The 27,504-nt window shown below is 36.4% G+C and overlaps 1 protein-coding gene across 1 annotated transcript; it reads left to right on the top strand.

The window, feature by feature from the left end:
* The first annotated feature begins 414 nt into the window (after positions 1-414).
* On the top strand, positions 415-22,695 carry gpat3 (glycerol-3-phosphate acyltransferase 3). The gene is made up of 13 exons (XM_022666498.2): positions 415-582; positions 2,352-2,531; positions 4,275-4,341; positions 8,109-8,403; positions 10,755-10,829; positions 11,044-11,133; positions 15,071-15,164; positions 16,234-16,349; positions 16,445-16,500; positions 18,439-18,524; positions 18,634-18,762; positions 19,649-19,728; positions 21,594-22,695. Exons 2-13 carry the CDS (start codon positions 2,385-2,387, stop codon positions 21,682-21,684), a joined length of 1,326 nt encoding a protein of 441 aa, XP_022522219.2. The 5' UTR covers positions 415-582; positions 2,352-2,384; the 3' UTR covers positions 21,685-22,695.
* The last annotated feature ends 4,809 nt before the right edge of the window (positions 22,696-27,504 follow it).

Raw genomic sequence — 27,504 nt, 5'->3', positions numbered from 1 at the left:
TTTATTATTACAAGAAAAAAATCTTATTTTTATTAGTTAGGCATGTATACTGATAATTTATGCTAATTCATGATGATTTCTGCCTGGAATCACACAAAAGTCCCAGAAAACCACAGATACAGTGTATTCCCATCACATCGTGCTGCATGTGTTTATTATACTGGGGAACACGTGGGAAGCAGATGATCACATGTGGGTTCTTTAGTCTGTATGGGAAATGTGTGTGAGATTATAAAGCAGGGTTTTTTTTAGGCTGAATTACAGATCATTTAGAGCTCGTATAAATATATAAAGAGCTACAAACGACCAGGACAGATCAGATGTTCATTTGCTGGTAAAAAGAAGTATATTTTTGGGGCAATATTTGGGTCAGAAAGATTAATATATTTTTTTAGCTGCAGTTCCGCCTGTGGCCGCTGTTTTCAGTGTTTTGAAATAGCAGCTGAACTTTGTGTTCTGAGTTTGAGTAAAGTCAGAATTTCGGGGGAAAATGAGTTAGATTAGAGTTATTTTAGAGTTTAGATGATTAAAGTGTGTAACTCCGGACTGAGACATGTGGAAATGAGGAGTAAAGACAGTGCGGTGAGTGATTTTACGCTGTTAAACGTGTTAAACGTTAAACGCTGAGACTGCAGCTGTTTTCATGTAACGTGGAGTTAAACCAGCTTTATTCTGTTACTTTACTGCAGCTTCCCTTTCTCTCAGTCTACTGTACAGGCCTGTACACGTTCTTTAAACGTTTAGTTTAGGTTAAATGTCGGTTAAATGCAGTTAAAACAGGTTGCAGTTCGTTTATACATGCTTTTACAACAGGACTACCTAGCAAAAGCTTAATACTGACTGCTGGGTAATGTAGTGAGTAAGTAAAACGTTAAGTAGCCTAGCTACGTTGAGCCAACGTTCATTTTTCCATCTCTAATGCATTAAAACAACGTTTTTACTGTTTATTCGTGCCCATCCTGTAATTTTAACGTTATGTTGATTCAGCATTGACTCACGCGATTTGGTTTTATACCCAGCAAACGTTAAATACCCCAAGAAAACGTTATAAGAACGTTTAGCAACGGTACCAGTGAAGAGGTACCAGTAAGGTTAGCCCAAGACGTTACAGAAATAACGTTCCATGGAGGTTCTGAAAATGTGTGACGTAATATTACTGGTTTGAATCACAACGTTATTACAACGTTTAAAAAAAAAAGGAAACGTTAAATAAAAAAGTTCGAAGGACAGGAGGAGGTTCGTTCAAAATAATTTAATTTTACGTTGGTTCATCATTGATTCTCCATTATGGTTTTATACCCAGAAAAAAAAAAAAAACGTTTTAAGAACGTTCAGCAATATTTCGAAAAGGTTCCAAGGGAGGCCAATATCAGTACAGAAATTATGTTCCAGGAATGTTCTGAAAATGTGTGAATGTTCGCCGTTATGGTATTATACCCATCAAATGTTAGAAACCCTTATAAGAACGTGCAACAACGTTTAGCAATGTTTTAAAAAGGTTCCAGGGAGGTAAGCCAATTACAGAAATTATTACAGAAATTATGTTCCAGGAATGTTCTGAAAATATGTGACATAATAGTAATGGTTTGCATTGCAATGTTATTAGAACATTTAAAAAATGTTAAATGAAAAGGTTCTGTAAGATCCAGAAAGCTTGATGGAATAGAATGGATGTTCTGTAAATGTTCCGTAAACTGTAACATTGTAACAAGACTTTAGTTATGTACTATTAGCATTTTTGTGCTGTAGAAAGGGACATTTAGATTCAGATTCAGCCATTCAAAACCTTTTAATGAACGTTGATCCAATGGTAGAATTTAAACACTAACCAATGATGCCTATTAGGCAACTTTAAATAAAGGTTTTTTTTTTTTCCATCATCAGCATCAAAATATGTAATACAGCCAAAACATTTTTTAAACGTTTATTCAGTGTTTTTTTGCTATCAGGGAAGTTAACTAACTACCCAACCTGTGTTTGTTTTCTGTCTCTAATGCATTAAAACAATGTTATAAGATATAATGCAATATTTTTTGCAACCAAAGGTTTATTCAATGTTTTTTGCTATCAGGGAAGTTAAAGTATGGTGTATGGAGTATGTTTTGTATAAAACTTTCCTTACGTCAAAACACATTTAAATACATAGTAGTAGTAAATAATTATTACTTACATTTAAATGGTAATTATTAATATTAATATTATTATTAGTGGGAAGCACCTTTTTCCTAAAAGGAGCTCCGCTTCAAAGCCTTAAAACGAACATTAATTCAATGTCAGTATTACATCACTAGCTTATACCTGTAACCTTTAATCAATGTTCTTGTCTATTTGTCCTCGATTCTGTCCTGCAGATGTCCTGATAGTGGTTTTCTGAACTGGAAGAAATGGAGGGCTCGTACTGGGACTTGGTGCTGCTGGTGATGGAGGTTTGGTTGTTTGTGGTTCTGGGGCTCATTGTTCTTCCCGCCATGTTCGGGGTCTCGCTGGGCTTCACAGACCTCTACATTAAAGTCCTGGTCAAAACCCTGGAGGTAAATAATACACTAATACAAACATCACGCCTAAAACCATATCAGCCTATCAGATTCATACAAATTCATACAAGAATGTGTTCAGATACGGGTCAGTGTTACATTTATCGGTTCAACTTTATCACAGTTTCAGGCTAAAATGTCAAAAGTTGAAAAGCTTTACGCATCTCTGCTGTTTTCAGTCAGTTTTATGAGGTAGAAACTCCTGGTATTCAGGCTTTCAGTTAACAGCTGTGCTGGACTCATCAAGAGTTAAATTACTTTAATTTCTTGTCTCTTAATAAAGAGCATCAGTTAAAGTAAAGTAGTGAAGAGTAGTATTCAGTAATATTCCAATCCATGTTATGGCAAGAACTACTCAACTAAGTAAGGAAATGACTTTAAGAAATTTGCAGTTGCAAAGACCAAACAGTTGCACTGAAACTGAACCGTACACTGCTCTGATTAGCTACTGTAACATAACTAGTTTAAAAAGAAGTGCGCGCTGTACCCTGATCAACTAGCTTTCAGATTCTTTCATGTAAAAAATGTTGCATTTTTATCCAAACATGAACCAACTGGAATGAAACAGTATCACTCTAGTACTCCAGTCTGGTAACAGATTAAATCATAATAAGCAGAATCTCTGTTTATTCTGTATATTACATCATTAATTCTGGTAGAGGCTATCCTGTATTTTTGACTTTGACAAGCTGTAAAAAAATATAAGAATAAGAAAAGTGAGTAAAAAGTGAGATATTTTACTTTAAACTGTAGTGGATCAAAAAAATAAGATATTTTAAAATGTATTGGAGTAAAAAATAAAGAGTATTTACTTTAAAATGTTACTTTTAAAATGTAGTGGAGTAAAAATGCAATATTTTACTTTAAAATGTAGTGGAGTAAAACATAAGCTATTTTACTTTAAAATTTTACTTTTAAAACGTAGTGGAGTAGAAAAAACTATATATTTTTCTTTAAAATGTTACTTTAAAATGCACTGGAGTAAAAAACAAGCTATTTTACTTTTGAAATGTAGTGAAGTAAAATATAAACTATTTCACTTTAAAATTTTACTCTTAGTAAACTTTTTTTTTTTTTTTAACTTTTTTTGGTAAAACTGTAGTGGAGTTAAACATAAGCTATTTTATGTTTGAAATGTTACTTTTAAAACTTTGTGGAGTAAAAAATAAGATATTTTACTTTTGAAATGTTACTTTTAAAATGTAGTGAAGTAAAAATAAGCTATTTACTTTTGAAATTTTAGTGGTGTAAAAAACTTTTAAAATGTAGTGGAGTAAAAAAAATAACGCATTTTACTTTAAAATGTAGTGGAGTAAAATATATGATATTTTACTTTATTATTTAGTGGAGGAAAAAGAGCCACACCAACTGAAAGATCCATGATAAAACTACCATAAAGTACAGTAATTCATTTTAATTTTATGTTTAATTTTGTGTTTTAGTCCACCACTGGAATTAACATAGTGTAATCCGTATAATTTAATTGATTCACAAATTTCAGAGTATTCAGATTTGATTTCGGACACATGTAGTGAACATGAAGACTGCAGGTTGATTATGGGCTGAGATCAGTAGCAGGATTTTAAGGTTAGATGCAGGAGGTTAATAATTAGATGAGGAGTGTAATCATCAGTGTGGAACAGTCGCTCTGGATTAAATATCGCTGCCAGTTTAAGCAATATGTCATCTGTAGAGCAGTGTTATAAAGGTCAGGCTAAAATAAGCTTGTTCTGTGGGCAGTGGGCCACCCGGAGGATCCAGAGAGGACAGAAGGAGCAGGACACGCTCCCCGCTCATCTGCCCAACGGTGAGTGATTCACACCCACACTCAACCCACACTCAACCCACACTCAACCCACACTCACCCCTCACTCACCCCTCACTCACCCCACACTCACCCCACACTCACCCCACACTCACCCCACACTCACCCCACACTCACCCCACACTCACCCCTCACTCACCCCTCACTCACCCCACACTCACCCCACACTCACCCCACACTCACCCCACACTCACCCCACACTCACCCCTCACTCACCCCTCACTCACCCCTCACTCACCCCACACTCACCCCACACTCACCCCACACTCACCCCTCACTCACCCCTCACTCACCCCACACTCACCCCACACTCACCCCACACTCACCCCACACTCACCCCTCACTCACCCCTCACTCACCCCACACTCACCCCACACTCACCCCACACTCACCCCACACTCACCCCACACTCACCCCACACTCACCCCACACTCACCCCACACTCACCCCTCACTCAACCCACACTCACCCCACACTCACCCCACACTCACCCCACACTCACCCCACACTCACCCCACACTCACCCCACACTCACCCCTCACTCACCCCACACTCACCCCTCACTCACCCCTCACTCACCCCTCACTCACCCCTCACTCACCCCTCACTCACCCCTCACTCAACCCACACTGAACAGCAGAGCGGGGTTTCTCAATATAGATACTAGAGTTTAATAAAATACTGAATGTAGAAATTAAAGAGGAATCAACTCAAGCTTTTTACTCTTTAAGTAAAAGTGTTTAAAAAAGTACTGGAGTTAAAACTTAAACTTAAAGTATAAAAGTAAAAGTAATGTAAGAGGAAAATAAAAAACCCATTAAGATTAAAAGTTTAGGCCACGCCCACAGAGTCCTATAATAGGGCTGAGTCATTTAAATGGCTTTTTAAAGGTACATAAATGCGTTTTTCAGCTGTTACTGTAAATATATGTACAAAACTGTGCTGGACTGAGGTGCACAGCTTTTTTAAATATAGTGGAGTAAAAACTAAGCTTTTTTGCTTTAAAATGTTACTTTTAAATCGTAGTGGTCTACAAAAAACGATATATTTTACTTTAAAATGTTACTTTAAAATGTACTGGAGTAAAATCAAATCTATTTTATTTTAAAATGGTACTTTTTAAATGTAGTGTAGTAAAAAATAAGATATTTTACTTTAAAATTATACTTTTAAAATGTAGTGGAGTAAAAAACAAACTTTTACTTTTAAAATGTAGTGGAGTAAAACATAAGCTATTTTACTTTTGAAGTGTTACTTTTAAAAAGTAGTGGAGTAAAAAATGTGATATTTTACTTTAAAATGTTACTTTAAAATGTACTGGAGTAAAATCTAAACTATTTTACTTTAAAATGGTACTTTTTAAATTTAGTGTAGTAAAAAATAAGATGTTTTACTTTAAAATGATACTTTTAAAATGTAGTGGAGTAAAAAAATAAGCAATTTTGGTAATATATATCACAATATTAAACAATGCAGGGCGTGCTGTCTCGCATCCAGACCGATCAAGAGCTGAGTCATTTAAAGGGCTTTTTTAAAGGTACATAAATGCGTTTTTCAGCTGTTGCTGGAAATATATGCACAAAAATGTGCTGGACTGAGGAGCACAGCTTTCGACATGTGCGTTTACAAGCACGTGCCCAACCATGTGGATGGAGGCCATGAGGTTACCTCGTGTTTATTCCTGCGATGTGACTATTGCGCGTGCGCACATCGTGATGACGATGCTTAAACGATATATTGTGCAACCCTAACCTCACACATTTTTATATTCAGAGTGCTAGGCAGCTGCTTAGAGGAACCCATTTATGGCTGCTGTGTTTTTGGGACAGTGTTAGAGGATGCTGGGTATTTATAAAGCTTCGAAAATTTGCATAATCGTGCCTTTTCTAGTGATGATTGTGAAAAAGCCATAACCCTAACAGGCTAATTAAGGTTTGAGACCTCGATCAAAGTTGTCTTAGTGCTCAAATCTCCTAGGATTTCTATATTCAAAACAATACACTGATTTTGTTTAGAGTGTTAAAAATCGTAATTCATCTTTAATTTTATGCCTTTTGAAGATTAGTTTCCTCTTCAACTTTTGCAAAAACTTAACATGCTCAAACTTATGCATGCCACTGTACAGTTAAAATATAATATACTGTAATTTCTTAACATTATCATTTTTATATCAACAGTAAACACAGACTTGTTGCAGTAGGGTAGATTTGCAGAGCTAGCTGGCGTTTAGATCTGAACTTTAATCAGGTTGAGTCATTACATTGTTTAACTGCAGAGATTATTTATTTCTTAATTTATTGATTGATTTCACATACGCATCATTAGATTTTGTAGACATATGAAGTCTCCAAAATATTTATACAACTAAATAAAACTTTTGATATACATTTATGGCCTAAAATGGTTTGCACCCCTATTTTTTTTTTTTTTATGAAGTATTTCCCCTGGGAAATAATTGCAATTACACACATTCTGTTATACACGTTTATTTTCTTTGTTTGTACTGGAATAACTCAAAAAACAGAACCAAATTTAAAGCCAAATTTAGATAATTCCAAAAAAAATGGGCTGGATTAAATTTACTGGCACCCTCAACTAAATATTTGAAAAAAAATTATTGATGTTTGCTTCTGGACCACTCTTATTATTTATTTATTTTTTTTTAGAAGAAGACTGCTGCATGTAATAAAGTTTTGGGTGGACCTAGAAAGAGAAATGTTAATGTCACTCTTGTGTGATCTGTGTGGATTATTTGTTTTGGAGTGTTATGCAATCCCTTTGTGATGTTTCCTTCCTGCTCTAGGCAGTTTCCACAATATGCAGTTAGTTTACTGAGCACAAGCCTCAACAACGGCAATATGAATCATTTGTTTGGTGAGCTTAATTCAAGGGTGAGGCTATTGCTCAATACTTAATACTATTGGATTTTTTTTTAAATAATCAAAAATGGCCATTCAATACAGGGGTTGGAGAATAAAACTGAAACACCTGGTTTTAGAGCACAATAATTGATTGTGGTGACGGACAGTTCTGGTGGAAACAGGAGAGTTGAGGTGCACATTGAATTCTGCGTGATTTGATCAGCCGTGGTTTTATGTTTTTTGGATACAATCCGGGTTAGCACCCGAACATCCCTTTCAGACTGCTTCCTCTTACAGCGTCCACAGTTAATCCTGTTGGATGTGGTTGGTCCTTCTTGGTGGTATGCTGACATTACCCTGGATACCGTGGCTCTTGATGCATCACAAAGACTTGCTGTCTTGGTCACAGATGGTCCAGCAAGACGTGCACCAACAGTTTGTCCTCTTTTGAACTCTGGTATGTCACCCATAATGTTGTGTGCATTGTAATATTTAGAGCAGAACTGTGCTCTTACCCTGCTAATTGAATCTTCACACTCTGCTCTTACTGGTGCAATGTGCAATTAATGAAGATTGAACACCAGGCTGCTCCAATTTAGCCTTGAAACCTAAAATCCCACTAAAATGGTGACAGGTGTTTCAGTTTCATTGTCCAACCCCTGTATATATATATATATATACACGCTCTAAACTCTAAACCAATTTCATTACTTCACTCCATTACTCCGGTAAAGCAAATAATATAATACCAATAAATCCATAATTACTGGTATTTAATTATTGAGATGTATTTTATGTTCTTTAGAAACACAGATACTGTGAAGCATCATAAATAATTGTCTTATTGTTTTGTATTGAGCTGGGTCTGAAGATGAACTGTTGTTTCAGGGATAATCGAGAGAAACGACGACTCCATGGAGGAGCAGATCGTGGAGCTTCGCCGATCCCATCCGAAGTTTCACTCTGTGGGAGATTTTACTCTGTGCGATGCTTTTTATTTCTGTAAGAAGGGCATAGAGAGTATTGTAGATGACGAGGTCACTCAACGCTTCACGTCTGAAGAGTTGGTCTCCTGGAACCTTCTGACACGAACCAACATCAACTTCCATTACATCAGCGTACGCGTGACCATCATCTGGGGCCTGGGCTTATTTATACGCTACTGTATCCTCCTACCACTCAGGTACGCCTGCCATCAAATTACCGTCTATTAATACAGCTATCTGAGGACTTTAGGCCTAGAGTAGGAGTTTCTTAATTGTTCATGAGTACACAGCAAATACAGTGGTGTGAAAAAGTGTTTGCCCCCTGATTTCCTGATTTCATGATTTTTTGCATGTTTCTCTCACTTAAATGTTTCAGAACATCAAACCAATTTAAATATTAGTCAAAGACAACACAGGTGAAGACAAAATGATTTTATTTTAAATGATGGCGTTTATTATATATGGAGAAAAAAAATCCAAACCTACATGATCCTGTGTGAAAAAGTGATTGCCCCTAAACTTAATAGCTGGCCGGGCCACCCTTAACAGCAACAGCTGCAACCAAACCATTCTTCAGCCATTCAGAGGTGAAGGACTTGCTGGTGTGTGTTGGGTCATTGTCCTGCTGCAGAACCCAAGTTCGTTTTCAGATGGTTGGACATTCTCCTTCAGGATCTTTTGGTAGACGGCAGAATTCATAGTTCCATTCATCACAGCAAGTCTTCCAGGTCCAGGTCATGCAGCAAAACAGCCCCAGACCATCACACTACCACCACCATGTTTTACTGTTGGTATAATGTTCTTTTTCTGGAATGCACTGTTTCTTTAACAGCAGATGTACTGAGGGACACACACCTTCAAAAGAGTTTAACTTTTGTCTCATTGACCCACAAAATGTTTTCCCAAAAGTCTTGAGGATCATCAAGATGTGTTCTGGAAAAATGGAGACGAGCTTTAATGTTCTTTTTGCTCAGCAGTGGTTTTCGTCTAGGAACTGGACCACTGGCCGGCCACTCCTGGGAAGGTTCACCACTGTTCCATGTCTTCACCATTTGTAGACAGTGACTCTCACTGTGGTTTGCTGGATTCCCAAAGCTTAAAAAAAAAGCTTTTATAACCCTTTCTAGACTGATAGATCTTAAATACCTTCTTTCTCAATTGTTTCTGAATTTCTTTGGATCTCTGCATGATGTGTAGCTTTTAAGGATCTTTTGGTGGAGATCTTTCACTTTGTGTGGCAGGTTCTATTTAAGTGATGTCTTGATTGAGAACAGGTGTTGCAATAATCAGGCCTGGGTGTGGCTAGAGACAGTGAACTCAGGTGTCAGAAACCACAGTGACGGTATGTTTTAACAAGGGGGGAATCACTTTTTCACACAGGGTCATATAGGTTTGGATTTTTTTCTCCCTTACTAATAAAACTACATTTTTTTTGTACAGTGGTAGTTGGTGGTGTAATATTTCAGAGTTTTCTCTTTTTTGGAGTAAATATTATTCTTAGTCTAATCAGCTAAGACACAATAAAAAATAAGATAACATCTACCTATCGTTTCTTAGCACAATACATATTTCCTATTGGCTCCTGCTATCAATTTTTTGCATAATGTGCGTCTCAGTGTGTGGTCTTGCCTACCAGGGCTACCTCTGTCTGGCCTGCACAGTGTTGTAGGCCATAAGAGCAAGTTACCATTCACATTACCAGGCTGAAGTGACTCAAATCCGATTTTTTTGCTCAATGTTGCTGTGTGAACGTGCCAAATCAGATTTTTTTTTTTAAATCGTGCTTCTGTCTTTTTCCTTTTACGCACTAACATTAGCATTAGCATTAGTGCTACGTGCTTCTCTCTTGTACCCACACTCTATCTCTTGGTGCAGCTGTGCAGCTATAGCTGCAAAAAAAACAGCAAAAGCAAACCAAAGCCTACTCTCCACTCCAGCAAAAGATGCTCCACATATAAGCTGCTAACTCATCCATTTCCCTTTATAAAGCTACGAGTCTCTCCTCTCTCTAATATGAGGTTTGTATTTTGTTGTTGGTGAAGAAGGAGACGTTTATACAGGTATCAATGTGAGGCGCATGTGAGACGGGGTTTCAGGAACAGATCCGTTCACATTACACACAGATACAGATCACTTACATTTACAGTGAATGTGGACCGTCAAGCAAATGATCGGATTTGAGCAATGTTGCTTGTAATGTGAATGAAGCTTTAATGCTGTCTGAGAACTGATGCAATGAAAGTAATTTTGTCTATGTAATGGAAATATTTGCTTAGTAGGTAAACTTTTAAGCATTTTTTTTGCTTGATTCTGTTAAAATATATGCTCCTAAATCTATTATAAAGCTTTCCCTGGACAGTAGAGACAGTTGCTCCAACAAAAGCAGAATAAACTCTTTTTAATAACCTTAATTTTGCCTGTTTTTTATCTGTTATTAATCCACTTTATTCCTTATGTACACATTATATCTACTTGACGTTCATGCAGTGCTTGTATTCCCTTTATTCACTTATTTCTATCCTTTTTTATTTTTATTTTTATTTGATAGGGTGACGTTGGCTGCTATTGGACTGAGCTGGCTTGTGATAGGCACCACCCTCGTGGGCCTGCTCCCCAACAGCAAGTAATATTCTTGTTTTCTGAGAAGTTAAAATGAGGCATGAAGTCTTATGATCCAAGAGCACAGTGTCTCTTTAACCAGTGACCAACCACTGATTAAACTTTAACCGTGCGCTCTCTCAGAGCTTCCCTGTGTTTATATAAAGTACATGATAAAGCATGTGTTAGAAGTGAAGCGTTACGTGCTGACGCTTTGTATCTCTGTGTTTCTGTGTCAGTGTGAAGAACTGGCTCAGTGATGTGATACACATGACGTGCTACAGGATCTGTGCTAGAGGTCTATCTGCCAGAATCCGCTACCACAGCAAGTGAGTTACTGCTTTTTGACTTCTTAATCCCAGCCTGACCTCTTTTACCCTATATTTTACCAATCAACCATAACATTATGACCATGTTTCAACGCCCATTATCCATTTTTTCACCTTCATTGATCATATAAGACAATTTGGGCCTCATCTTACCATGAACATATACATAAAACGTGATTAAAAAGTATGTACTTTTGTTGAACAGCTCACCTCCGCTCTCCTGCAGCTTTCTGAGATCCAGAATTGTTGTGCTTTTTGTCCAGCACTCTGTACAACAGGCAATTCTGGGCATATTTTGCCCTAATAAATTGCTTTTCCCACCGTTATTCAGGCTCAAAGTAGCTACACACCTTGTTGGTTAAATCCTGAGAGTTCTGACATTTAAAACGAGGCATTAGGAACTTTAAAACTGCACAGGAAGCTTATTAAAAAACACTGTTTACATCCTGTAGCGTTAGTTTACCACCGGGCGCCGCCATCACTGTACTGATCCAGGGTTCCCGCGGGTCCTTAAAATGTCTTAAATGTATTAAATTAAATTTTTGATTAATAAGGTCTTAAATTGTGTTAAATTTACTGTAGGTATAACATTTTTAGATGCGTTTAATGCTATTGGGAAAACACATGCTAACATTAGCAGCGAGTTACTGGGAAGAGAACTAAGTTTAGCGTAGAGCTAGCTAACATTAGCGTAAAGATAACTAACATTAACAGAGAAAGAACTAAGGTTAGCGTAGAGCTAGCTAACATTAGCGTAAAGATAACTAACATTAACAGAAAGAACTAAGGATAGCGGAGAGCTAGCTAACATTAGCTTAGAGCCAACTAACCTTAACAGGGAGAGAACTAAGCTTAGCGGAGAGCTAGCTAACATTACTGGGGAGAGAACTAAGGTTAGCGGAGAGCTAGCTAACATTACTGGGGAGAGATAAAGGTTAGCGGAGAGCTAGCTAACATTACTGAGGAGAGAACTAAGGTTAGCGGGGAGATAGCTAACATCACTGGGGAGAGAACTAAGGTTAGCGGAGAGCTAGCTAACATTACTGGGGAGAGAACTAAGGTTAGTGGAGAGCTAGCTAACATTACTGGGGAGAGAACTAAGGTTAGCGGAGAGCTAGCTAACATTACTGGGGAGAGAACTAAGGTTAGCGGAGAGCTAGCTAACATTACTTAGGAGAGAACTAAGGTTAGCGGAGAGCTAGCTACCATTACTGGGGAGAGAACTAAGGTTAGCGGAGAGCTAGCTACCATTACTGGGGAGAGAACTAAGGTTAGCGGAGAGCTAGCTAACGTTACTGGGGAGAGAACTAAGGTTAGCGTAGAGCTAGCTAACATTACTTAGGAGAGAACTAAGGTTAGCGTAGAGCTAGCTAACATTACTTAGGAGAGAACTAAGGTTAGCGGAGAGCTAGCTAACATTACTGGGGAGAGAACTAAGGTTAGCATAGAGATAGCTAACATTACTGGGGAGAGAACTAAGGTTAGCGGAGAGCTAGCTAACATTACTTAGGAGAGAACTAAGGTTAGCGTAGAGCTAGCTAACATTACTGGAGAGAGAACTAAGGTTAGCGGAGAGCTAGCTAACATTACTTAGGAGAGAACTAAGGTTAGCGGAGAGCTAGGTAACATTACTTAGGAGAGAACTAAGGTTAGTGGAGAGCTAGCTACCATTACTGGGGAGAGAACTAAGGTTAGCGGAGAGCTAGCTAACATTACTGGGGAGAGAACTAAGGTTAGCGGAGAGCTAGCTACCATTACTGGGGAGAGAACTAAGGTTAGCGGAGAGCTAGCTGACATTTCTGGGGAGAGAACTAAGGTTAGCGGAGAGCTAGCTAACATTACTTAGGAGAAAACTAAGGTCAGTGGAGAGCTAGCTAACATTACTGGAGAGAGAACTAAGGTTAGCATAGAGCTAGCTAACATTACTTAGGAGAAAACTAAGGTCAGTGGAGAGCTAGCTAACATTACTTGGGAGAAAACTAAGGTTAGCGGAGAGCTAGCTAACATTATTGGGGAGAGAACAAAGGTTAGCGGAGAGCTAGCTAACATTACTTAGGAGAGAACTAAGGTTAGCGTAGAGCTAGCTAACATTACTTAGGAGAGAACTAAGGTTAGCGGAGAGCTAGCTAACATTACTTAGGAGAGAACTAAGGTTAGCGGAGAGCTAGCTAACATTACTTAGGAGAGAACTAAGGTTAGCGGAGAGCTAGCTACCATTACTGGGGAGAGAACTAAGGTTAGCGGAGAGCTAGTTAACATTACTTAGGAGAGAACTAAGGTTAGCGGAGAGCTAGCTAACATTACTTAGGAGAGAACTAAGGTTAGCGTAGAGCTAGCTAACATTACTTAGGAGAGAACTAAGGTTAGCATACAGCTAGCTAACATTACTTAGGAGAGAACTAAGGTTAGCGGAGAGCTAGCTACCATTACTTAGGAGAGAACTAAGGTTAGCGGAGAGCTAGCTAACATTACTTAGGAGAGAACTAAGGTTAGCGGAGAGCTAGCTAACATTACTTAGGAGAAAACTAAGGTTAGCAGAGAGCTAGCTAACATTACTGGGGAGAGAACTAAGGTTAGCGGAGAGCTAGCTAACATTACTGGGGAGAGAACTAAGGTTAGCGGAGAGCTAGCTAACATTACTTAGGAGAGAACTAAGGTTAGCGTAGAGCTAGCTAACATTACTTAGGAGAGAACTAAGGTTAGCATAGAGCTAGCTAACATTACTGGAGAGAGAACTAAGGTTAGCATAGAGCTAGCTAACATTACTTAGGAGAAAACTAAGGTCAGTGGAGAGCTAGCTAACATTACTTAGGAGAAAACTAAGGTTAGCGGAGAGCTAGCTAACATTATTGGGGAGAGAACTAAGGTTAGCGTAGAGCTAGCTAACATTACTTAGGAGAGAACTAAGGTTAGCGGAGAGCTAGCTAACATTACTTAGGAGAGAACTAAGGTTAGCGGAGAGCTAGCTAACATTACTTAGGAGAGAACTAAGGTTAGCATAGAGCTAGCTAACATTACTTAGGAGAGAACTAAGGTTAGCGGAGAGCTAGCTAACATTACTGGGGAGAGAACTAAGGTTAGCGGAGAGCTAGCTAACATTACTGGAGAGAGAACTAAGGTTAGCATAGAGCTAGCTAACATTACTGAGGAGAGAACTAAGGTTAGCGGAGAGCTAGCTAACATTACTGGAGAGAGAACTAAGGTTAGCATAGAGCTAGCTAACATTACTGGAGAGAGAACTAAGGTTAGCATAGAGCTAGCTAACATTACTGAGGAGAGAACTAAGGTTAGCGGAGAGCTAGCTAACATTACTGGAGAGAGAACTAAGGTTAGCATAGAGCTAGCTAACATTACTGAGGAGAGAACTAAGGTTAGCGGAGAGCTAGCTAACATTACTTAGGAGAGAACTAAGGTTAGCGGAGAGCTAGCTAACATTACATAGGAGAGAACTAAGGTTAGCGGAGAGCTAGCTAACATTACTGGGGAGAGAACTTAGGTTAGCATAGAGCTAGCTAACATTACTGGAGAGAGAACTAAGGTTAGCATAGAGCTAGCTAACATTACTGAGGAGAGAACTAAGGTTAGCGGAGAGCTAGCTAACATTACTGGAGAGAGAACTAAGGTTAGCATAGAGCTAGCTAACATTACTGAGGAGAGAACTAAGGTTAGCGGAGAGCTAGCTAACATTACTGGAGAGAGAACTAAGGTTAGCGGAGAGCTAGCTAACATTAGTATAGAGCTAACTAACATTAACAGGGAGAGAACTAAGGTTTTTGGGCCTTAAATTATATTTATTTAGGTCCTTAAAATGTCAAATAGAGCAAGAACCCTGTGATCATGATCATAGACATGTGTACATAGACGCTGCATGGTCTTTATGTTATGTTATGCTTAATCAGTATATAACAGAAATAATGCCGTTTCTTTATACTTGCAGAGAAAACCGTCCAAAGAAAGGAGGGATTTGCGTCGCGAATCACACCTCTCCTATAGACATTGTTATTTTAGCAAACGATGGATGTTATGCCATGGTAGGTACTGAACTTCATTGTGATTTTATTACTTATTTTTTCCACTTGTGTTAATTTGTTAACTCTTCCTTTTAACATAATTTATTAAATGCTGTGTTTGCAGTATTGTTTAATGCAATTACTTTAGCATCATGGAAATAAGTCCGCTTACCAATCATCACGCACTATATCAGTCAAAAAAACGTTTCTATTTCGTTCTGCTGGTTGAGAACCTCTGACAGTGCACAGCAGTATTAGCCAGCAGACTTCTTCTGAGGGAGGGATCTGTAACTACTGTACCGTGGCAAGTCTACAGATGATGGAGATGTACAAACTTTTAAATAATGAGTTTTGTAACACTAACGTGGTAAACGCTTAGCGTGTACATGGGGCATGCCAACAACAGTTTATTTGCATAAAAGTGACCGAGCCCTAAATGGTTCATTCTATTTATTCTATAATTATTTTAGTTTGCAGTTTATATGCATGCACTAAATATTCTGCAATATTATTTGCTGCATTATATTATTTTATGCTATATTATTTATTTTGCCACATTATGATTATACTGTTATACTCTTATACTATATTCCTGAAATGAATGAATTATTTAGTTTTCCTATATCGCCAAGTATATCGTTATCGCAAAAATACCCTGAAATATCGTGATATTATTTTAGAGCCATATCGCCCACCCCTACTGCTGGAGCTCCAGCAGCTCATTAATTATGAGTATAGCAATGTTATTTTATTTACTATTCTTTTAATTTTATATTGTCTTGTTTGCAATTTCAGTGTAGCAACTGTGTTAAAGAGTGTTTCTGTGCCTGTTCTGATCAATACAACATTATAAAGTATAATCTCCATATTTTAAAGGTTGTTTTTATGCTTGTGTTGTAATATAATGCAGTTTTAACAGCATTGTCAGCCGCTTACTGATGTTTCCCAGAAATCAGTGTAAAGATCAGAGATCAGCAGATACAGATTCTCACCTGTACAGTACCTGCCTGTTTATGAAACATAGAAAAACAGAATGTAAAGAACCTGCTGAACAGGACGGGACCTGGTTATCTCCTCTCTCTCTGCACAGGTTGGTCAGATCCATGGAGGCCTGATGGGGGTCATCCAGAGGTCAATGGTGCGATCCTGTCCCCACGTGTGGTTTGAAAGGTCTGAGATGAAAGATCGCCATGCAGTGGCCAAAAGGTGACAAAGCAAAGCGCATGAGAACAAATCGTATTAAATAACTAAACCTGTAGAGAGTGTGAATCAGATATGAGATTTTTGTTTCTGTTTCACAGGTTAAAAGATCACATCGCAGATAAATCCAAGCAGCCAATACTTATCTTCCCTGAGGGTAAGAGCTTTATATACAGTACCAGTCAAAAGTTTGGACACACCTTCTCATTTAAATTATTTTCTACATTGTAGATTAATATTAAATACATAAAAACGATTAAAGGACACATATCGAATTACGTAGTAAACAGTATAAAAAAAGTGTTATTCCTCCACATTAATCCCCTGATCTAAACCTGATGAACTGAGATGGTGATTTGAGTTGATTTAATTGGGATGAGCTGGAGCTTCACAGCATGAAGAAAAGAAAAGCAGCAACAATTGTTCAGCACCTCCAGAAACTCCTTCTTTCAAGACGTTGAGAAAACTATTCCAGGAAACTCTCCCTCATGAAGACACTGGGATTAATATCTCAAGAGTCTGCAGATCTGAACTCTTAGAAGAAGTATAAAACGGATTCTGGTTTGTTTAACACTTTAAAATAATTCAGCATGTGTTCCTATAACCTCTTGAGTCCCTGTGTCCTCATATGTGGACATTACATTTCTGCATCTCTGCATCATGATGCTTCATTTTTTAAAACACTGACCCTTTGGCCTCATATGGAGACACTGCCCGTACCATCTAGTGGCCACATGACAACATTACACTCAACTAATTGAAAACAAGATGGCGGGAATCCCAGTCGACAGTTTCTACAGCCAGTCCAGTCGGAAACATAGGCTAAGTAAAAATTCTCATAGGATTTTGTGTTTAAAAACTAGTTTATTTACTTACTGGAGAAAGCTAAAATTAAGTTTTTGGACTAATTGGGTCCTTCTGATCCCAAATGTCAAGGAAAACTTTTACATGTTAAATTAAACTACGGTCCTCATGTGTGGACATTGTTTTTTTTTGTTGCAAAAAGGAAAAAAAAAGTTCAGTTTTTATATATGTTAGGTCCAAGTAATCCCAAATAACTAGGATAAATAAAATATGCATGCCAAGCAAAAGTCTGTGTCTCAGGAGGATAAAGCTTTAATATAGTCTTCAACATTAAATTTGCAATGTAAAAAAATCCCCCCAAAAAACATGTTGAATGAGAAGAGGTGTGTCCAAGCTATTGACTGGTACTGCGATTTTAAATCTAATTTATTACAATGCACATAAATTATAGTATATGTTTATTATAGTATATGCTTATTGCATATATATATATATATATATATATATATATATATATATATATATATATATATATATATATATATACAGCACTTGAAAAAAATAAGAGAGCACTTAAAAATGATGAGTTTACTTTGATTTTGCCTAATTTAAAAACCTCTGGAATATAATCAAGAGGAAGGTGGATGATCATAAGCCATTAAACCAAGCTGAACTCGCAGCTTGATTTAGGGCTATCGTAACGAAGGGAAAAAAGTATGCCTTCACGTCTCGAAATGCAAAACAAAAGGCATGTACTAATTCTCTTAATTATTCATGGGTGTGGTTAATTGGTTAATTTTGGGCATAACGTGAAATAAACCAATCAGAGTGTCAGTTGCTCGTCATTCTTTCCTTTAAGAGTAGACCAGATGAGCTCAGATTTTGGCGGTTTGCTATTTTAACGGTGCAGCTATCTGGACGTGTCCAACAAACGCTTCTCAGCAGAGGAAACTGAGCTGCTCATTCATGCTATTGTTGTAAAAGTTGTGTAAAGGGGTGTACATATGTTGAAAATTCACTGCCAAGATAGCAATGAACGTAGGTATATTGAAAAGCACTGTTGCTATTTAAACGATGCTGGGGGAAGGTGTGAAAACAGAATTTTGGTGGGGTGTAAGATAGCAATGAGCATTGCAACATTAAAGACCTGCAGACTGAAGAGGATGTGTAAGGGTATGTAAGTGCACACTGATGATGATGTAATAATGCAGATGATGAGCATGGCACATTGTATCGTGACACTAAAGCAGAATGAGTTTAAATGCGTGACTTCTCTGTTCTCTCACCACAGGAACTTGCATTAATAACACATCCGTCATGATGTTCAAAAAGGGAAGCTTTGAGATAGGAGGGACGATATACCCAGTAGCAATAAAGGTATTAAATTTTATAGCTGTTATTGACTTCATATTGATTTATTAAGCATTAATAAGCAGTGCAGTCAGGCTGGGCTGGTGTGTTGACCCCTGTGGTGTTCCTCTCTCAGTATGACCCGCAGTTCGGAGACGCGTTCTGGAACAGCGGGAAGTACAACATGGTGAGCTACCTGCTCAGGATGATGACCAGCTGGGCCATAGTGTGTAATGTGTGGTACCTCCCCCCTATGAGTATACAGGTAAGAGAACAGATAGAGTGAAGATTAGAATGTTTTTTAATGGTTCTCAACAGTGTAGTTTTAGTATAGCTGGGCAATATGATGATATTTTATCATAATGTATACAGTTTATTACAGATAAGTGTAATAAATCCATTTTTAACTTGATAATGTGCAGCAAAAAGTTAATACAAGTCACTGTTCTACATGAAAGTGTATTTCAATAGCAGTTTTTAAAAATCTGCCACTGCTCATGTATTTTGTCTGCTTGTCAAAATATTGCGATAAGTACTAGGGGTGTAAGAAAATATCAATGTATTGAAAAATCAAGATATTTTTCCTCTTTTTTTTTTAATAATATTTATTTCCATGCCCCAACACAAGAAGGGTGAAAACTAGCACACGCCTCCTCCGACACATGTGAAGTCAGACGCTGCCTCTTTTTGAACTCCTGTTGATGCTGTAGCATTGCCGAGTAGCATCACAGCGCTAACGCTCGGAGGAAAGCACAGCAACTTGGTTCTGATACACCAGCTCACAGATGCAGCCTTGTGCTGATCTACATTACCCTAGGAGTGGTGAGGGGAAAGAGAAGAGCGCCATCTACTGTACCCACACAGAGAGAGAGCAAAAAGACCAACTGTGCTATCTCAGGGCCGGGATTCGAACCAGCGATCTCTAGATCATAGTGGCAGCGCTTTAGACTGCTGGACCAATTAATTATTGGTTTACAATTAATATAAATAAATATTGGTGTCAGACGTTGTTTTTTTTTTTGTTTTCTGTTTAAGCGAGAGCTTGGATCGGATCCTGACATTAAGACATATATCGTGATATAAATTTTGGGCATATCATCCAGCACCGTGTAGCCAGTTCCTGTCTTTTTAACTGTCTCTTTTTTTGTTAGGATGGAGAGGATGCTGTCCATTTTGCCAACAGAGTCAAATCAGCCATAGCACTGCAGGGAGGACTGATGGATTTGTCCTGGTGGGTTTTTTTAGACACATACAGTTTAGACACCTTAAATAACTGTTTAATATATTTAAATATATTGCTTGAATACATAGACTAAAATCCTGAGAGTTTATTAGTGATTTCCTACAAAGTTATGAAGCCACAGAGAGCCTAAAATAATCTCCAAAAGGCATAAAGTCACTTCAACATGTGCCAGAGGGAGTTCTCTGGATTGTTTTAAGGCTGAGGACAGTCTGTCTCAAATTCCTGTAATTTTGGTTGTTTGGTCCGGACCGTGGTTCCCGGCTCTTTTCACACTTGCTATTTTGGTTTGGGGCAAACTGAAAAAAAAAAGGCAAAAGTTAAAGCAGGCTTACTAGTGCATCTCAAAAAGTTAGAATATCATTAAAAAGTAACTTTATTTCAGTAATTCAGTTCATTTCATATGTGAAACTCATATTATATAGATGTATTAATTCAATTCAATTCAATTTTATTTATATAGCGCTTTTTACAACAAAGGTTGTCACAAAGCCGCTTTACAGGAAAAACAGGTCCACGCCTCTTATGAGCAGCACCACAGAGATGCCAATTTTATGGTGACACAGTGGCAAGGAAAAACTCCCTTTAAGAGGAAGAAACCTTGGAAGGAACCAAGACTCAGTCCGAGGAACCCATCCTACTCGGGTCGACCCGCTCAGTACAAACAAACAACAAACAACAAACAAATAACAGAACAAAAACAGTACAGAGAATTAATGTGAACTATGGCTAATATAACAGGTACTAATTTATGAATATAAGAATGTGATGGGCACAAACTATAGAGCTATGGCTAATACAGAAACAGATACTGAGTGTGTTAATGGTAATCAGTGCAGGGTTGCAGAGCCGGAGAACAACACAGCGGGCAGTGGAGAGCCAGGCTGGGAACATCAGGAACAGGGCATCTCCATACATGTAAAAGAGATAGATAGAGAAAACAGAAAGGAAAGGAAGAGAAAAAAAAGCAGGAGTTAGATTAAACACAGAGTGATCAATTTTAAGTGTTTATTTTTTTTATTGTTGTTGAATATGCCTTACAGCCAATTAAAACCCAAAAATCAGTGTTTTAGAAAATTAGAATATTATATAAGACCAATTGGTACGTTTGGTATGCAGTGTGGGTAGTGTGTCAAATCCTGCTGAAAAATGAAATCCGCATCTCCATAAATGACTTTAGACTTGATAATAAAACACAGTGGATCAACACCAGCAGATGACAGACATGACTCTCCAAACCATCACTGATCATCAGTAAATTTTACATTTCATTTGTAAATCAAGGGAGCAGAGTCTGGAGGAAGAGTGGAGAGACACACAGTCCAAGTGCAATCAGTAATGGTTTGAATTTAATTTTCCAGCAGGACTTGACACACTGCCCACACTGCCAAAAGTACCAGTTGGTCTTGTATAATATTCAAATTTTCTGAGACACTGATTTTTGGGTTTTCATTGACTGTAAACCATAATCATCAGCAATAAAAGAAATAAACACTATAATGCATCTATATAATTTATGAGTTTCACATCTCGCAAAGAGAAGTTGGATTTTGACAAAGAGCTTAAATTCAGTACAACACCTGAAAACATTCAGCTTACAATCTACAAACCAATTATTAATATGTAGTATAGAGAGACTCCGCCAACATATCTGATAATTACAACAGGATGTAGTAAAGTTCTTTATTCCGCTAACTAAACTGCAGAGTGAAACCGAAACTAAACGTACTAAATATACAGAATACAGTGTACAAACACACAAGCTATAGTGCGAACTCTGATCCAGACTATCAGCTTTTTAAACTCCTTTACTCTCATTCACTCCTGTTTATATTGGCTCCATGTTTGTGTTGCAGGGATGGAGGCCTGAAGAGAGAGAAGGTGAAGCAGTCGTTTAAAGAGGAGCAGCAGAAGATGTACAGCAGTATGATCGTAGGACAGGACTGAGGAACACTGCGCTGTGCTTCATCCAGAGGAAGTTAAGATTACAGCCTGTTACAGGTCACATGTTACTCACTTCTGGAGGATTCGCTGTTGATAATCGAAGATTAAAATGTTACAGTTCATTCAGAAAACAGAGAACAGACTCTTTTAGCTCACATCATCTGATTACATGACTAGAGTTTCTCATGACGTCATAATATGTAGTCCCTGCATTTTTTAGGACTGAATCAGGGATTGGCTAGCTAGCTAACTAGTCTTTGGTTGGATTGAATCTCTTTTAGATCCAGCTAACAGATTAGTGCCAGTTCCATCAGTGTTACACTTAAATTTGTATCAAAATGAAAGCCTTGTTTTTTCAGATGCTGTGTGCTTTGCAGCACACTCTGATAAACCTGTAAATAAGCTATAGTTAGCTATGGCTATTTGTGCATTCTCTATTGGGTGGAATATGTGCTGGTTAGCTGGGTAGCTAAGCTAAGGAGAAAAAAATATATGACATGCTGCTGTTTTAATAAAAAAGCAGATATGCTGTTTTAATTCAGTGTGATTTCTCTACTGGTGGAATGGGCACTAATGTGGTTAGCTTTTTGTAGCCATGTACATTTGTGTTGTCTTCTCAGTTTGCTTCAGAGAAACAGAATTGTCACAAAAAACACTCTCTATAAACATATAATTTATCGACTTGGTCAAAGTACTAGTATGTTTATTCCGAAGTAAAATGCTAATTTTAGCCGTTTTTCACTATTGACCAACAGCAAAGCCAGAAATTATCCCACACATGGTGGACACAACTAAATAATCACATAACTGAAGTACTAGAATACTTTTTTAAAGCATCAGATAAAACCTTAAAGGCGAGATTTATAAAACTCTCAAAATACGGTGGCCTTAAAATCAGAAATTACACACTATAGGTGAGTTTCTCAGACAGGGATTAAGCCTAGTCCTAAATTACACAGCAATTTAAATAAAGATTTCCCATTGCATTCACTACTGGAGAAATGAGTTCTGCTAGCTGGGTATCTAAGCTAAGGAAAAAAAATAGATATGCTCTTTTAATTAGGTGTAATTTCTCTACTGGTGGAATGGGCACTAATGTGGTTAGCTTTGTAGTCATGTAAATTTGTTGCCTTGTCAGTTAGCTTCAGAGAAAAGCAGAATTATCACAGAAGACACAGTCTACTCAAGATATCTATAAACCTCTGTTTTTCTTCTGAAGTAAGATAAGCTAATTTTAGCCATTTTTTCACAATTGACCAACAGCAAAGGCAGAAATTATCCCAATTATGGTGTACACAACTAAATAATCACATAACAGAAACCCTAGAATACTTCTTTAAAGCACTATATTTGATCTTAAAAGCGAGATTTGCAATAATATTGAAATAGGACGGCCTTTAAATCAGACATGAGACACTATGGATCAGTTTATCAGACAGGGATTAAGCCTATTTTCGAACTACTCAGGATTTCCCATTGCATTATTTACTAAAGAAATGAGTGCTGGTTAGCTGGGTAGCTAGGCTAAGAAAAAGCAGATTTCTCTACTGATGGAATGGGCACTAATGTAGTTAGCAATGTACGTCTGTAAATTTGAATTAGTAAGAAAAACACTGTCTTCAAACACAAAATATCTATAAATATCTATTTATCCTCTTTGATGAATTATCAGTGTTTTTCTTCTGAAGTAAAATGCAAATTGTAGTCATTTTTTACTATTTATTATCAGCAAATTCAATAATTATCACAAATATGGTGTCCACAACAAAAAAAATCACATAACTAAAACATTAAAATACTTTAGAATAAATTAGACACTATGGGTCAGTTTCATGTGGTTAGTTTTGTAGTTCTGTAAATTTGAATTAGCATTACACAAATTACACTGTCTGCAGACACAATATATCTATAAATATTGGGGTAAGATGATCAATTTTGGCCATATTTCAAAATTAACCATTAGCAAAACTAGAAATTATAAAATTATAAACAGGGATTAAGTCTAGTCCTGGATTACACAGCATTTTGAGATATAGATATTTCCCATTGCATCCTCTACTGATGGAATGGGCACTAATGTGGTTAGCTTTGTAGTTCTGTAAATTTGAATTAGCATGAAAAACACTGTCTGCAAACAGAATAAATCTATAAAAATAATTTTTTATCAACTTTATTAAAGTACCAGTGCTTTTCTACTAATGAACATAATTCAAAATCATTGAAAACAGAAATTATAACAGGTATTAAGTCTAGTCCTGGATTACACCACATCTTGAGATTATAGAGAGTTCCCATTGCATCCTCTACTGGTGGAATGGGCACTAATATGGTTAGCTGTTTTGTTCTGTAAATTTGAATTAGCATGAAAACCATTGTCTGCAAACACAATTTATCTATAAAAATATCAATTTCATCAGTTTTAATTAAATACCAGTGCTTTTCTATTAATGTTCATAATTCAAAATAATTTCAATATCAGTAAAAAAAGAAATTATACAATTATAAACAGGGATTAAGCCTAGTCCTGTATTGCACAGCATTTTGAGATAAAGAGATTTCCCATTGCATCCTCTACTGGTGGAATGGGCACTAATGTGGTTAGCTTTGTAGTTCTGAAAATTTGAATTAGCACAGAAAACACTATCTGAAAACACCAATATATCTATAAAAATATCTATTTTATCAGTTTTGATGAAGTACCAGTGCTTTTCTACTAATGTACGTAATTTAAAATCATTTCACTATTAGTAAAAACAGAAATTATACAATTATAAACAATGATTAAGCCTAGTCCTGGACTAAACACAGCATTTTGAGATTATAGAAATTTCCCATTGCATCCTCTACTGGTGGAATGGGCACTAATGGGGTTAGCTTTGTTGTTCTGTAAATTTGAATTAGCATGTAAACCACTGTCTGCAAACACAATATATCTACAAAATATATATCTATTTGATCAATTTTAGCCATATTTCATCATTGACTATCAGCAAAACCAGAAATTATACAATTATAAACAGGGATTAAGCCTAGTCCTGGATTACACAGCATTTTGAATGGAGATTTCCTATTAAAAGGAAAATCCCTGTGCAGGAAACTGACCCTATTTGTTCTTTTTGGTTCGTTTAATATAGTTTTTATGTTCTTCCATAGCCATCATGAGCTCAGCATTAATGGCCCAGAACACTTTGAATGTTTTATTGAGTTTATTTAGTTTTATACGTTGATCTGATGTTCAATCACATTGATTATCTTTTACAGCTGTTACATTTTTCCCTTTTAAACTCACTCAGGCTGGTTCCTTTTGATTCTGTGTTATATTGTAGCTGTAAATGTGTGTGTTGGTCATCATGCAAAGACTATAATCATCTTTTAGTTACAGCATTAGTTATTATTCTATTAAAATCAGTATGCAGAATGCTTGACTGTTCCTCAGAAAGAGACCACTAGGGGTCAGACTACACCAAGAAAAGAGACAGTTCTCACTAAAAACAATCACTTTTTAACTTTTTATCAGTGTTATCATTTCAGAGTGATGAGATTTTATTTCTGTGAACAATGTGATGTTATTATACCTCTGAATGTACGCATTAGTGTATTTTAAATTCAATGTACTGAGTTTTCAGTACATTAAGCATGCAGCAGTTTTTAATCTGCTGATACACTCTTTAAAAAAACAAATAAAAAAATGCTTTGGATATATTGGTGTAGAATAATTATTTAAAGTTATTTTAACTTCAGAGAATTCCTTTAAAAATTAAACAAATATCAGTTTTTCTTGATTGGGGTCAATTCAGAATAAAAAAAAAAAGTTTGAACACATTGTACATTGTGAATGTAATGGTAACACTTTACAATAAGGGACATTAACATTAATTAACAGTCATTAGTTTAGATATTAGACATTATTATTCATTATACAATTAGTAACTAATATCTTGATTCATTATTGTATACAACATTCTTCAGTATTAAAATTTAGTGATGTTTAATAATATTTAACTGGTGTCAATTAATAATTAGTTCTTACTTAATTAATTACTTAACCATTTAACAATGTTTATTACTGTCATAACTACTGTTATTTAAGAGGATTATAGTAAAGTGTTACCAATTTAATATTGAAGACATTAAAGCATTAAAGCATTAAAGTTTATGTAAGATAGCCAAGGGGAAAGACTACACACTGACAGTATTTGAGTAATGAGTAACTTTACAGGCTTAATTTATTTTATATTGAAAAATATATATTTAAATATGCCCTCAAAGTAGTTATATTTACAAAAAGGTATAGTAATGCAGTAAAATATATACTATAATTTATGTGCATTGAAATTAAATAGTATAATAAAATAAATGTGTAATATGATAATTATAGATCCCCTTATAAGTAATATGCAGAACCAATCAAAAGTTTCTTTCTTTTTACATACACATATATATATTAAACATATATTAAAGCTATACAGGAACATATGCTGAATTATTGTGTGAGTAAAAAAACAATATGTTTTACATCAGGGGATTAATGTGGAGAACTAATACTAATATTTTTTACTGTTTACTAATTACTACCTAATTCCATATGTGTCCCTTAATTGTTTTAATGTATTTAATATTGATCTACAAAGTAGGAAATAAATAATTGTAATAAAATTAAAAAAAAAAAAAAAATATATATATATATATATATATATATATATATATATATATATATATATATATATATATATATATATATATATATATATTTGTAATACTCCTACATACAGCCTACAGCATTAAGGCAGTTAGCCAGGCAGTTAATCATAATATATAATAATATATGATCTACACGTTTACTCATGGTAGCCTGGGGGGAATGACTACACACTGACAGTGAGTGCAGGAAACTGTAGGACAAACCCTATATGCAAATAGATTGTGCCAGCAGCCAATGGAAACAGACTAAACGCATTTCTTTTAATTTGAATTAAATCAAAAGATCAGTGTGTAATCTTTACATTATGGTAGGGCTAATTCTGCACAGTTCCCTTACCTATATTTCCTATAGTTTCAACTAGGGTTGCCAGATTTTCAAATACCTGCCGATACCGATACCAACTCTGATTTTGTCTAATGTTCTGTATGCAAAATATGATATAATGATATAAGTATAAAAAGTTTTTTTCTAAATAATGCTTTAATTTATTAAGGGTAAAATCATATCCATATCTATCCATACCCCTGGTGGACTTTCGAATAACTGGCAACCTTCTCTAAGTCTGTCACATCACAGAAATTTTGTTCCACTCTTCTTTACAGAATTGGTGGATTTTCCAGCATAAACTTCCTGTTTAAGATCATCCACAGCATCTCTATCAGACTTTAACTAGACCCTCCCAAACCTTCATTTAGTTTTATTTAATTTAGTGAATTTTTTTGAGTGCTGGTGTACTTCGGATCGGGTCATTGTCCTGCTGCAGAACCCGAGTGCATCGATCTTACTTTTCTGCAATAACAGGATTATACTGTCGAAAATATGTATGTTTTTCTTTGAACTGTTTAATAATAACGTTGAAAAAACTATATAAAAACTATATTCTTAAATCCACAAAATCAAATCCAAGCTTTTAAAACCAAATCCCCTCGTGTGTTCGGGGCTTTTCATTTAGCAGTTGTGTTTGTGCGTTTTCGGCTGGTCGAATGTGCGCTGGTGCTCAAACTGTTTAGCTGGGTAGCTAAGCTAAGGAAATACCCATACGACAAAACATTTTAAATAAAAAGCGGATTTGTTGCTGTTTGTGTAGTTTATCTACTGATTGAATGGGCACTAATGTGTTG

Source organism: Astyanax mexicanus, chromosome 17 (genome assembly GCF_023375975.1).
Source record: "Astyanax mexicanus isolate ESR-SI-001 chromosome 17, AstMex3_surface, whole genome shotgun sequence".
Lineage (NCBI taxonomy): Eukaryota > Metazoa > Chordata > Actinopteri > Characiformes > Acestrorhamphidae > Astyanax > Astyanax mexicanus.
Note: the sequence above shows the minus strand (reverse complement) of the source record. Positions and strands in the feature narration are given on the sequence as shown.